The 14,919-nt window shown below is 33.6% G+C and overlaps 2 protein-coding genes and 1 pseudogene across 2 annotated transcripts; 2 read left to right on the plus strand and 1 right to left on the minus strand.

Annotated features, from left to right (window-relative positions):
• Positions 1-953: 953 nt before the first annotated feature.
• On the plus strand, positions 954-1,866 carry LOC114390199. The gene has a single exon (XM_028350898.1). The coding sequence runs from the start codon at positions 995-997 to the stop codon at positions 1,532-1,534; it is 540 nt and encodes a 179-aa protein (XP_028206699.1). The 5' UTR covers positions 954-994; the 3' UTR covers positions 1,535-1,866.
• Positions 1,867-2,400: 534 nt separating this feature from the next.
• LOC114390198 lies at positions 2,401-5,836 on the minus strand. Its single transcript, XM_028350897.1, has 7 exons — positions 5,486-5,836; positions 3,876-4,276; positions 3,748-3,775; positions 3,438-3,511; positions 3,158-3,333; positions 2,917-2,997; positions 2,401-2,751 (listed from the first exon to the last, which is right to left on the minus strand). The coding sequence occupies exons 1-7, from the start codon at positions 5,679-5,681 to the stop codon at positions 2,703-2,705; spliced, it is 1,005 nt and encodes a 334-aa protein (XP_028206698.1). The 5' UTR covers positions 5,682-5,836; the 3' UTR covers positions 2,401-2,702.
• A 3,474-nt stretch (positions 5,837-9,310) lies between these two features.
• Positions 9,311-11,183, plus strand: LOC114389306 (annotated as a pseudogene).
• Positions 11,184-14,919: the final 3,736 nt, after the last annotated feature.

A 14,919-nucleotide genomic window follows, 5' to 3' on the forward strand; every position in this document is an offset into this window, starting at 1 on the left:
AATAGAAGGAATAGTTTTAAATATCTCTATAATATTTTCATAATATCTTTTTAATTATCAAATAAAGAAAATGTTAAATTATTTTTACTTCTAAAATATTTAAAAAATATATTTTAAATTATATAAAAATATTTAATATTTTAAAAAAAAATAGTTTAATATTTTCTTGATAGCAAATACCAACAAAAATAATAAAGCATTAAAATACTTTAAAATTATATAAAAATATTTAATATTTTAAAAACAAAAATAGTTTTATATTTTCTTTATAGAAAATACCAACAAAAATAGTAACGGATTAATGAGTTCCTAAGAACATTGATTAATAAGCGCTGCAAATTGAAAACGCTCTCAAATCCTTAATAAAAAAGACTTTTTTTTTTTATACAACATTTGCCTTCGAAAACCAAAAGTTAAATTATTTTGTAAAGAAAAAAAAAATAAAAACTGTGTTTAAATATGTTTTTCATACTTATAATTTTTTTCCAATTATTATCTAAAAAATATTATTTTTTTTATTTTACTATTTGAGATTTTCAAACTATTTGTCATTAGTCTCAATCAATTAAATGGATATAATATCTTAATAGTCTATTACATTATCACTTAAATCTTTAATCGATAATATATAATACTATTTTCATATCATCATCACTTAACACATCAAAACTAAAATACAGATGCTAAAAACAAAAGTTGACAAGTTTCCCATAGTAAAAAAAACATAGTAAATTAAAAAAGAAATATATTACATTATAAAAATATATTTAAGTCTAAAATTTGTTATGAAAACAATAAATACTTTCAACTACTCTATCCTTAGAAGCACTAAAAAAACTACTCTATCCTTATGTCTTCTCTGTCGTTGGGTCCTAAACCATAGCCCATTTCAATTCTGAAGTGAAGTCCAAACCCAATAAAAGACTAAGAGAAGATCATAAAAGGGAAGTGGATAAGCAAAATATAACCACACGTTATATTCTAGTAGGAAGCCATGGAAACCTTCTCCATCTCTCGAAACTCATCTTCCCTCATCATTCTCACTAGACCATCAACCAGGCACAAGCCAATCTTCCTGCCACAGCGTCACGGTTCTCTCACTTTCAACACCATCAGATGCACCACCACTGATAATAACAATAACAATACTAGTAACAACAACACAACCAATGATGATGCAAACTCAGTTCAAGTTCAAGCACCAATGGCAACACCAACTAATCCCGTAGAAATAAGCTTCCGGAGAAGATCGAGAAGGCAAGCCAAACGACTGCGAGAGAACGATGGCATGCAATCCACAACTAAGGGGAGGGTTGAGACTCCCCCCAAGAAGTGGGAGGACATGAGTCTGAGTGAGAAAGCAGTGGAACTGTATGTGGGAGAGAAGGGTGCTCTCTTCTGGCTCAACAAGTTTGCATATGCTTCAATCTTCATCATGATTGGGGGATGGATAGTGTTCAGGTTTGTGGGCCCTGCATTCAACCTTTACCAGCTTGATGGTCCTCTGCTCTCCCCTTCTGATGTCTTCAAGTGATCTTCATCTAAAGATTTTGAGTTTGATCAATATTCACTCTTTAGCTTCTGAGCTCAGATGATGCTCTCCAATTATGTCACTTGGTACTATAGTGTATCACAGATATTATATGTAAAATTCCAGGAGAGCAAAAACCAATCATTTTTGTTAAAGAGAGAGTTGTAATGTCACTGCAGCATCTTTTTTTTTTTTTAGTATACAGGCCTTTTTTTCGTGTTTGAAGTATAGATGAGTATTACATTAGAAATCAACCCTAAACAAAGCAGAGAATTTGATTTCTATCCAAACCTAATGGTATGAATGACCCATATAATCAACTTTGTTTAGTGGGATAAGCTTGTTGTTATTGGTGTATATCAACATTTTTTTATGTCGAATTGAGGAGCCTACTAAGTAACAACTAATGATCAATACCTTTTCAAGTAAATTCGTTTATTAATCTATGAAATTGTAAGACCAGTTTAATTCTTGACATTTTAAATTCTTTTTTAGTTCTTGACTAAGTAAAAAACAAAAATTTAATATTCTTTCATATCATTTTCCCGTAACACTAAAAATTCAAGTGAATGACTTTTTATGAAATTACATATTAAACGAGAATTTTAAGAAGTTAAAGGCTAAAGTAATCGACTTACAATCTTAGAAATTAATGTAATGTTTTACTCCATATTTTACAACTTATAAATACTGCTACTTGTGAAGTAAAACACTGATAGTACTTAGTACCCAAGTAAAGCCCTGGTTACATGCACAGAAAAGTTGGAAAAGTTTTGCGAATTTTATGAGATATGCTAATTCTCCAGCTTGCAGTTACTGACAGAGGCAAGAAAAATGTACCACGAATACACTTCTGAACTCAAAGGCTATAACTTCAAACAAAATAACTGAAATTTGAGGAGAAAAAGAGAAAGAACAAATAAGCCATAGGCAAAGGTATACTCACAACTCACCCACAATGCTCTATTTATAGTAAGCAATACACCTTTCAGAAACTGAAAAATACGATGCCACTAAGCATAAACCACTTATGTCTTACGTTGTTACGCATATATAATGAGCCTGATGAGAATATCAACTATGTTTTGCTGGCAAAATACACGCTAGAAAATCAAAACAAAACTCAGCCAAACTAGGGCACATGACGTCAATTTAACTAATGAATTCATCATTACACAACATTAACAGGTTGCATGGGAGCCATTCTTTGAGTTTTGCACCTGCAAATGATGAGGCATTGGTTTATCAGTGAAGCGTGCAACAGAAAATGTAAACGTGTGGTGTGATGGCTTCATAATAAGTTAAAAATGGGCATATGTCTTCACTTTAAGGGATTTAAATTTGCTTGCCCTAAACATAGAAAATCATATGAATGAGAGAATGACCTGTTACACTGTAGTCTTGAAGCATAATTATGATTGTTGCAATTTGAGCACATCCAATCTCCACTTCGCCATTGCCTTGCTCTAACAGATACAATAGGTAAAAAGAAAAAAAAAATTAAATTGTGAGCCTAGGAAAGTATGATAGCATCTTTAAAGAGTTTAGATGTACAAATACAAAAAAATATATACATGTCTTCACTCCAATAATATTACACAAATCGCAGGGTGAGGATTTAGTTACCCTTTTCCAAGGAGGGCAGGTGCAGAAGCTTGAGGTGGAAGCCATGTGGCCAATGGCAAAATTGGAGCTGTAGTTGAGTTCATGCTGGGATAAGAGGGGAAGAGTCCAGGTTTTGGATCTGCACCTGTCCCTACCACTTGCTCTAAACTTGTATATATTTGATGCTGATCATTTGTCTGTAAAATAAGTGAAAGATTGAAAGAGGATTCTAAAATTATCAAAAGTGAATTTTAAAACCACATCAGTGGATCAGAAATTAACCAAAACACGAAGTCCTTACAGTTCCTATATTCAATCTCTTGTTGTCCCAATCATAAACCAACTCTTCTGAAGCTAACCGCTTTGTCCCAAGTGCTTCACACCAATAAAGTGGAAACAACGTTTAGTTTAACGTTAATATTGCTACAAATTGAAAATCATTCTTGATATTAAATAACCAAAAATATTCTTATGAGTGCAATGAGCCCCAGGAAGATTATCTATAGGACAACAGAGCATTATAAGAGGGCATGTTCCAAGACTTGTGCACTAGTATCTAATGGTAGAAGACACAACTTATGCATTTTGCACCAACAAGGGAGAAGCCATACCAGGAGGAAAAGCATTGCACTTTTTACACTGCAAATAATTTCAATATTGAATCAGAAAAACAATGAATAGTTCAACTCTTGTATACTATATAGCTCAACATCATTTTCAAGTAGAATTCAAGACATACCTGAGAGCGGGATGAGTAATTGTGGAAGCCACAGTTACAGATCCAGTCCCCATTGCGCCATCCCTTTGGAACAGATAGGTTCTGGTTGGTAGAATTTTCATGATGATGCACAGTGCCATAATTTCCACCAGGTAGCCATATGGAAAGTGGCTGGACACCGTACTTATCTGCTCCAGGAACAGGCCAATTGGAGTTTAAATGCAGTGACTGTGATGGTGCACCATTGCCAAGCAATCCAATATTCATCTTTTGTTCTGGTACTCCTGGGGCCCTGGAAAAATAGTGTGAATAAGTGGGGAAAGATGCTCCGGTCATCGCAATTGCTGGCATGGCTGCTACCTCCTTTGGTTGTCCGCACTTCTTGCACTTCTCTCTTGATGCATAATTGTTGTTAGTGCAACCTATTGTTCCAATGCATACAAACCCAGCCCCACAAAGCAGCCAGAGGGAAAGGAAGCCAAGCATACGCACACCAACACGTCCCACGCACACCAACCCGTCCATCCCACACAAAATAAATATTCAAAAAGCACAAACATCTCAACCTAGGTGATAGCAAGTTCTTCATCTCAATGTGAAACAGGAGATCACAAACCAAAATCAAAAACCATACTAAAGTCGAGCATCTTTTTAACATCAATCAGGTGGGAAAACCCAAATGTGTATGAAATAAATAGAACACATAAAACTGGAAATACTAATGAAATTACAGCATCAAAAAATTCACTATGAACCAATCTGAATATGCTTTTCAATAAACACTTATAGAAGAACAAAATAGAAAACAAAATGAATCGAACTTTTTCCATAACTTCAAATTAAATTTATCTACCTCAGTTTTTGGAGAAATTAAGACGAACAAACTTCTATAAAGTTGATGTGCATAAATTAATATTAACTTACGGAAGAAGTTTATTTCATTTCACCTTCTTGTTTCCTTTTCATATAAGTATTTACTTAGAAGTTTATTGAAACTAGGCCTAAGTCGAAATAAGGTCCCCCTACACCCCACATAGAGCATGCGAAACTGGGTCGTCTCAGAAGCATGCCCTAGTAACTAGTAAGCCTAAATATGTTCTTGATGGTGAAAATACACTGTTTTCTGAAATAGATCCCTATTTAAATTTTATTCAATTTTAGTCCTTAATTACAAAAGCCATGCGCATCTATCTAGTCCTTGGTGACAGACTAAAAATTCACAGTTTTTGTTACATGTACTGAACTAATGATTAAAAACAAATAAAATTTAAATAAGCCTAAATAGTATCTATCCACTTTGCAAAAGAATGCTTAGTGAGTGTTCCATATATGAGCCAAAAGGAAACAACAACACTAGGCCATATCATACGGGAACAGAAGACTAAACTAAAGGCTAACAATTTCCTAATTCCATTTAATTCCTACATCTTTCATCCATACCAACTTAACACTAAATAAATATATAAAACAGGTTCCTAAACAAGGGCCTCTTTGGAACTTGAAAAACCACGCTACCCATTACACAAAACAGGACCCAAAGCCCAATTCATAAATAAAAAAATGAAAAAGAAAAGATTTTGATTGAATGATTAGTTGGAAGAAGAAGTGGTGGTTGGGGGGGCAAAACTAACCGGTGCAGATCCAATCGCCGATACGGGGGAGCCACTTGGAATCAGCGGGGGTTTTGGAATCGACGAGGAGGCGGGGTTGCTTGCATCTGTTGCAGAATGATCTGAAGGCGTAGTTCCTGTTGTTGCAACTGCTGCACTCCCAATCCCCTTCTCTCCCTCCTTCTCCACCCATTTCACCTCCTTTCAACATACTCATTCTTCGCTACTTCCCCCCACTCGCTCAACTCAACTACTACCCTCTGTCTCTGTCTCTGTGTTTTTCTCTCACAACAACACAGGAGAGGGGTTTTGATTTTGGGAGAGGAAGGAAGGAAAAGGGAAGATATGTGCCAGTTTACTCGTGTGGAAAACAAAATATACTTTGGTAACATTTATAAGTATGCATCACACCCAGTGGGCCTCCATCATTGCTTTGATCAGAAATTAGAAACCCAAAGTATGGTTTAATCACATTAATACGGGTTCTATTATTCACACTCCCTAATTACTATTGAGACCTCTAATTTTAATGATAAGACCTAAATACCCTTTTTCCATATTTAAACCCTAGACATTTTTACAAGCACCCCACCCCTACTACCCTTTTCCATCTCCGTCACACCCCCTTCCCTTCTTCGAGAGCCACAAACCCCAACCTCACCTTTCCCTGGCTTGATTAGTTTTCATCGCCCTTTTTCTTTTCGACCTCGCATTTCTTCTCGGCTCCCATTTTTTTCATAGTTTTGCCTCTCATTAAGTCTAAGGTGAGCTCTTAATCATTTTTTTTATGATTTGATGATATGATGAAAGCTTGATTTCATTGAGCATTTATACACAACAGAAGATAAAACTATATATAATAGTCACCTCAAATACTAATAGTACATTGAAGATAAAACTTAAGACTTAATGAATATTAGGCAAACCCTAGTGAGTTACATTAAATCAATTAATGGTTGAAGATAGTGTGGGGATTTCTTTTATATAACAAATCAAAAATACGAAAAGGTGCAAGCATTTGAATTTTCGGAAGGAGTAAACTATAGTTGACCCATGAGTACTCCTAACAAAAAAAATCTAACTGTAAAAAGAGTCTTATATATGAATGACAAACAAAACAAAGTATAGGGACGAAAATAAAAAAGAAAAATATAAAGGACTAAATCCAAAAAAATCCCTACTTAAGAGTAATTTAGAGAAAAAAGAACATTTTTGTCATACTCAAGTGATAAAGAAAAACTTGAGAGAGAAATTGCGGTTTGTAAGGTCTTATATGAAGTGAAGGTAAACCAAGGGACAAAAACCAAAACCAAAAACCTCCGGTTGCATCATTGTCACTGTTGGCTATGCCACACCACACTCAAAAACCAGCGGCAAACAAGGAAAACACGAGACAATGGCGCAAAACTTCGCACAAGTCTCCATTCACAACTCTAAAATATATTAGCTTCCAATTTTCACGTTTTGGATCCACATTTTGTGGTTATAACACAACACCAAACACAGGGTTAATCCATTTAGGACCATAATTAGCCTATCACATATATAGCACATGACTCGTGGTGTTAGCAATATATAATTATCAATCAAACTTACACTTGGAGACAGAAAGTTTTGTATAATATCGTTACTTATTCCTAGATTGTGATCATCTGGAAATGTACGTAATTGATGCGCATATATAACAACTTGTTGAGGAATTAAAACTATTATGGGTAGAAAGTAGAAACTAGAAACATGTAATATTTCCAAAAAAAAAAAACATTTCAAATGTGTTCGACTCTTCTTTATTGGATCATTAGTAATTAACATGCATAATTTATTAATTAAATTTATTTGACTTAATCAAAATTTTAAATAATTAAGAAAGAATTTAAAATGGATAAATATTTTGCCTAAAAGAGTTACATATTTTCAGCTTACCAAACCTACGAATTGTTCAGTAGCAGAACCTCAAATCTTTGTCTGGATCTTCTATGTGGCACCATTCTCCGGTAGCACAATCACCCATTAAGGTTACTTCTTGGATATTCATTTTTCATACTCTATTTAGTAATAATTTTTGTGGCTTCACTATCATTCTTACAACATCAAAGAAGAATAATACCCTCTGCTTGTCTCATTCTCCACACTCTCCTCAACCTTCAAAAAACCGTAGTAGTTTAAATGATCGCCATGACACTAACTAAAAAACCAACATAATTGCCTACTATTTTCAATTGAATGGAACACAAGGTTAAAGAAAAAGAACCCAACAAATAGCACTGCGTTGGTGGTTAACAGTGTCCATCATTGCTGTCCTCGTAGTAGATGCTGGTGTTCTTTCTCTAATAACCAAGCATGGGTTTGGTCACTCTAATTCACCTGAAGTCACTTCTCACCACCCCACCTACGTCATTCAGAAATATGCTTCAGCTCTTGAATTGGACTTGCAATTTTTTGACGTTCAGAAATGTAATTGTTTCTCTTTTTTGGTATAGACCAGTATATTCTCCACATTAAGAGACAATCTTATAGGAACCGAAAAAAACCACTATGGTCCAAATGTAATCTAATAATACATATACATATACTATGTAGTGAGGACATTATATTATGATTAATATGATTTGCATATAACTATGTTGTTGTTTTTTGTGAAAAACTAAGTTGTTTTTTTATTGAAAAATAACGTGGTTGTAGCTGGTAAGCTGGAGAAAAAGAGGGTTTGGTGGAGAGGGGATTCGGGGCTACGTGATGGGAGTGAAGAGAATTTGGATTTATCGAAAGGAATGTATGATGCTGGTGACCACATGAAATTTGGGTTCCCTTTGGCTTTCACTGCAACCATGTTCTCTTGGGCGATTCTTGAATATGGAGATCGCATGGATGCGGTGAAGCAGCTACACTATGCACTTGACTCGCTGAAGTGGATCACGGATAATCTTGTTAACGCACACCCTTTTCCAGAAGTGCTCTACATTCAGGTCAATTATTTGCTTCAACTTTGTGCTATGCTACTGCTTTCAGTTTAATTTTTGAGAATTAATAGCTCTTTTCTTTTTTTAAAGAAGCTCTTAGGATCCAATTGCAAGATAGGAGACTTTATTCTCGTGTTGGAAGTCTTGATCGAGCTTTGCAATTTCAATGACTAGTTTTGTGGTGTGATTCTTGTAAAATTCGTATCATTTGATATCAGAGCTTTTTACTATGTCTTAGTTGCAGACAAGCAGCCGGTTTTACAAGGTTTTGAGCTTTCCAATTATAATGACTAGTTTTATGGTGTGATTCTTCTAAGGTTCTTATCAATTAGTATCAGAACTTTTTACCATCTCTCTCAGTTATAAGCGAGCGGCATACATGGTGCACTGCCACTGGCAATCACTCTGACTAGCAAGTGAAAGGGCAAACCCGCGTGGATGCGGGGATGCTAATTGTGATGGAATATTAGGATCTAATTGTAAGATATGCAACTTTGAGTTTCATGCAAGAAGTATGAAATTTCAGTGCGTCTTTATAACTTGTGCTCTCCAATTATCATTTATTGGTTTTGTATCATGGTTTTCCCTAGTTTTCTTATTAGACAAATAAAAGGAAATAAACTAAATCAGATATAAATTTGTTGTTCTTGTCATTTTTCTAACAGGGATCTTGAGTTGGATCATAATTGCTGGGAAAGGCCTGAAGATAAAAAACTTCGTACCCCATTGTCCAGAGGCTCTTGGCTATGCGAAGGTATGGGGGAGGGATGTTGTACGCAGCCTTACCCTTGCATATGCAAAGAGGTTGTTTCCGGATTCGAACCCATGACCAACAAGTCACCAAGGCACAACTTTACCGCTGCACCAGGGCTCGCCCTCTGGGAAAGGCCTGAAGATATGAAAGAAAAAAGACCACTTACTCAAGTTAACTCATCTTTTCCAGGAACAGAAGTTGCGGCAGAAACTGCAGCTGCATTGGCCTCAGCATCTCTTGTTTTTAATGAGATCGATTTTGCTTACTCTAGGATTCTCCTACAACATGCTCAACAGCCGTTTATTTTTGCCGATACATATAGAGTTTCCTACAGTGTCGGCATCCCTCATCTGGTTTTGGGGATGAACTCTTATGGGCAGGTACCTGGCTCTATCATGCAACTAAGGATCCATCATATCTAAATTGTGTGACAGAGCAGAATGAGAAAGCATTTGGCAATTTAGAAATTCTTAGTTGGGATGATAAACATGCTGCAACTCAGGTACCACTTATGATGCAGTGTCTCATTATGAGTAAATAGCTTTTGTATTGATTTTTACACCATCGTCAATGTACCATTGTCATCAAATAAAAAATTATTATATATAATAAGTTTTATTGAGTTTTATAATAATTACTTAAAAGTCATATTTAATATAATTTCTAATTGATTGATGGTGCACAACTTTTTACACTAATGGTGTACACAGAAATTAAATCTTTTTTTTTAACCTTTCCATGGTAGCTCTTGAATGAATTAGGCATAATATTTTTTGTGGTAGATCTTCTCCTTATGCATTTTGTGATGTTCAACTAGGTTCTTTTGTCTAGAGTGAATTTCTTTGGTGCAAGTAACATCCCGGATGCGGAGAATCTCGACCTTCAGATGTACAGAGAAACTGCTGAAATCCTCATGTGCATGCTTCTACCTGATTCACCAACAGCCACCACCAACAGAACTGAAAGTAGGATTGATTTCTTCCCTCTAATCAGTATTTGCATAACCTGTGTCTGTCTATTCTTTTTCATTAATTCAAGCATAAGGGTAGCTAGCATTTTAAGTTAATAATGCTAAAGATGATAAAAAAAAGATATCTAATATTAATATCCCTTTGGATGAACAAACTATCATTATGTAACAGGTGGGCTGATATGGGTGGTACCATGGAACTCTTTGCAACTGTCAGTGGCTTCTGTATTCTTAGCTGTTCTTTATAGGGACTACATGCTGACATCTCAAACTGAAATACTATATTGTAGTGGGAAATTGTATAAGCCAGTAGATCTTCGCAAATTTTCCATTTCTCAGGTAAGCATGCATGCAAGTCTTATAAAATGATATGAACATTTTTCATCCTTATAATCATCACTGTGTTTAACTTCAAAATTTCTTAGTCAATCAGAATTTATACATTTGTATATATGAAAGGGGTCTAGCTCAATAAGTTAAGCAGTGTGTGTAAGTTGTTGTAAACCTGGTACCTATCTTCAATTCTTATAGATAAAAAAAAATTATACATTCATATTGGGTGCTTCATAATGCAGTCATGTGATTCTGTATTTCATTTATGCTTGAACAGTTTCAGGCAGATTATGTTTTAGGTGAAAATCCTATGAAGATGAGTTATCTTGTGGGATATGGAACTCAATACCCCAAATATTTACATCACAGAGGGTCTTCCATTGCAGTTAATGCTACAACTGGTTGCAAAGATGGATTCAAGTGGTTTGAGTCACCTCACCCTAATCCAAATGTAGCATTTGGGGCACTAGTAGGTGGTCCTTTCTTTAATGAGACATATAATGATTTCAGGAACAACTCAATGCAGTCTGAACCAACCACTTATAATGGCACCTCTTGGTTGCTCTCTTATCTGGCTTGGTTGCTAGTTCCTCCGTAGCATGGTCCTTCTAGAATTTTTATGCATGATCCAATTTTGTGGTGGCATATGTAAAGACCCCTCCTAATGTATATTAACTTCCCAGATAGCAATAGTTTTGGAAAAACCCCTTAGGTAATTTTTTTATAAATTATGTATCCTAATAATATTTTATAATAATATATTGATTTACAGTTTTGTTTTATTTTTTTTATACTTAGGTATCCAGTTAAGAAAACTTGAAGATCCCACCTTATCTAGATATATGGTCAATTAAATGTATAGAAGTGAGAGTAATTCTTTTTTATAAATTATTTTTGTAAGATTGAATTAGATCTAAATTCATATTTTAAGAAAAATAAATAAAATTTAAATAAATATATAAGTCTTTGTTTAAATTCGTCTCTGATTGGTTCATGCAATGATCATTAATTTTATAAAATATCTCTTTTAAAACAGTTAATAAATGGGTTGTTCACATATCAGATGAAATAAAATAAATTTCACTTTTATTTAAGTTGTTAACAGTTAACTCAGATTTAATAAATAAAATATTTTAATGTCAAATTTAATGCTTAATATTTTTTCAACCAGTAAATATTTGAATCTTAGTTTTCATTCTTTCAATCTGTTATATCTAAATCCTATTGATAATTTAATGCTTAATATAAAAATATTATAATTTTTTATTTTAAAAATAAATTATGTATGGATTGTGCAAAATAATTTTATATTATTACCTAGAAATGTTTAAATTCAAATCAATAACAAAAAAAATAAAATCACCCAAAAAGATTAACAACTAAATCAAACCAATATTTTTTAATTAAATTTATTTAGATGATTTTATACTTAAATCGATTGCTTCTATTGAGATTATTTTGTGATTCATCCCTTTGGAATCAATCCAAACCAAACCACGTATATGATTGTAAAGTTGTAGTTTTTTGTTCTTAGAGGTTCTATAGGACACTCAAACCAAATACTAAATACTAAAGTTATGTAAAAGGATGAGTACTAAAACACGTACACGAGTGTTTTACAGAGCCACTAACAAATAAAAAGCAACACAACTTTATAATCATATGCAATATGATTAAATTTGGATGGGTTCCAAAAACAAATTACAAACGGAAATGAATGGATCAATTTGAGCACAAAATTATCAAAATAAATAAAAATAATATTGGTTTGATTTAATTTTTAGCTTTCTTTTTATAGGTTTGAATTTTTACTTTAGATCAATTTTAATTTTAATTTTTAAATAATAATATAAAACTATTTTATATGATCAATATGTAATCTATCTTTCAATAAAAATGATATTTTTATATTAAGCGTTAAATTATCAATAGGGTTTAGATATAACCAAATGAAACACGTAGTAAATCAAGATTTAAGCATTTACTAGAAGAACAAACACTACTTTTCTTCTAATAAGACCCAAATATTTAATTCATTAAGATCAATTGGTTTATTTTATTTTATATAGTCATAAATTCAAAATTTTACTCCAAAAATATCTATGGAAACAATTCGTTTAAGTGATAGTTAGATATAATAATACTACTCATAAATTAGTGAATATGCCTTACTAGTATATTGTTAAGAATTAAATAATGTATTCACCTACGTGGAAACGAATTATATCTCAATAATAGACTTTACAATAAATTAGAAATATAATTTTTTTTTAGCAATTAACACATTTGAAAATAGTTATATATGGTTTGTATAGAAACATAAAAAAAAAGCATGTGACATTGTATTGTATTCCAGTATAAGGAAACTTTCGTGTTCACTACAAGAAAAAAATGATCTATACCTACAGATAAAAACCGTCACTATAAATAAAAAATCCGTAGGTAAATGTATGATAGACTTTGTCCTACGGACGTTTCTTTCGTCAACTTTGAGGGGACGTATAATGACGGCTAATTGTCTGTCACTATAGGTTTTACCTACTATGTATATTGTGTAGGTAAAAGTCATTAACTTCTACTTACATATCCTAATTGTAGATAAAAGTCTTTAATATGTACCTATCATCTTCAACTGTAGGTAAATATGCTTAACATGAACACCTCTAATAAGAAGACAATTTTAGGGTGTCAATTTGAGACCCTAACTAGAAAGGCTATGACATGTTTGGTAACTAGGGATGCACCTTGGCATTGCAATCTGCCTTCCTCAACCTTGCCTTGCTATAACATGAGTGTCCAAGTACTATTTTTCCTTAAATTATTACTAGAAAGCATACCAATCATCTTATACGGACACATTTTGCATAGAATCAATATTAGAGAATCTCAAGCTAGAAGCATATCTTTTATTACATTAGAAAACGCAACTGTACAAGAGAAACAAAGAAAATCCTAGCTAATGAACACCATAATAAACTCTACTACCAGTCACACTTTTCTCATAGTTATCATTAAAGGTATTTACATGGCCCCGCATGCAAGCCTTACCGTCACAAGCACATAAACACATTACTCCATTAATGTATCACACGGTACTCTATTTGAAAATGGATCTTTTACTCTAGGCCTGCAAGGACTGCTGACCCTTCCACCTGATAGTTCATTGCATCAAATAGAAAAAATATATCATAAAATATAAGTCTCAAAGTTCATAAATGGAGAGAGCCACACCGACAAAATAAGCATACTAACCATGAATGCAAAAACAAATATTGAAATAAATAATACCACTATTATATGTAGTGGAGCTTTCCAATTTTTGTATCTAACACTTGATTTTCTTGTTAACCAAGGCCAAAAAGACCACCTAAACGAGACTTGTCAACCACTTGAGAGCCTAACCAAACTTGCTTAGATTATAATTTTGCTCTTAGGAACTTACAATGTTATTACCTCGGTGAAAATTAGTTGCAACTAGCAATCGTAGTTACATAATGGATATTCAACTCTAACTTCTTAAGCTCTAAGATTACCTTCAAAAGTGATATGAAGATTTAAGTTTAAATTAGTCTAATCCATTCATTTTGGACACTACACCTTCCGTTCAGTTAAATTTCGTTGTATGCGTGGGCTTTTTATGAACTCCTATTTTATTGTCTCTAACCTCATATTTTCCCTTTGTACCTAATGCAGTCTCAACTGACATTAACCTTATATTACTGTTGGGACTGATCATTGATTCTCTTCTAAACAGATGAAAAGAATATTCTGCAAAGAGAACTGAGAGCAACACCAATAATTATATTTAAACTCATGTCATCTCGTTACCTTGAAGAATGCACCCCGGATTTCCTCTTCCTCGGCAGGTACTGCAGTAATCTTATTCTTTGGATTCTCCTAGCATCTCAATCCTCCAACTGCTGTAGAGTAGAAACATCTTGTACAATTTACATAATAACAATGTCAATAGTGAGGGAATACTTACAATTCTACGGAACAAAAAAGAAATAGAACATAGACAACGTCAATGTAAAAATCCTCATATTATGAATTATCATCATCTTGAAGGGAAGGGAGGAAATGATCCAATCTGGGATCACTTGGAACAAATAGTTGCCAAAATGTTGAGGATTGTGATATGCTGGAACAAAAAGAAACTCACCTTGAGGGAAAGAAGCAAGTGACTTGCCACAAGAACCTTTAAGCAAATCTACATCATCAACAAATGCTATGTATCCATCAGTTGTGATTCCTCAATAGAGAGGAACCTTACCAGCTTGATCCTAACAAAAACAAAACAAGCAGAAGGTTGTGAGTAAAAATGACTAAAGATCATGTGGTGGATCATCATAACAAATTTGATGGGATAGATAACTTACAGAAGCCACAAAGAGGTTAGAAGTGGACTTGTCAAAAACTGTTTGGTAATATATCACCT

This window comes from Glycine soja, chromosome 16 (assembly GCF_004193775.1).
Source record: "Glycine soja cultivar W05 chromosome 16, ASM419377v2, whole genome shotgun sequence".
Lineage (NCBI taxonomy): Eukaryota > Viridiplantae > Streptophyta > Magnoliopsida > Fabales > Fabaceae > Glycine > Glycine soja.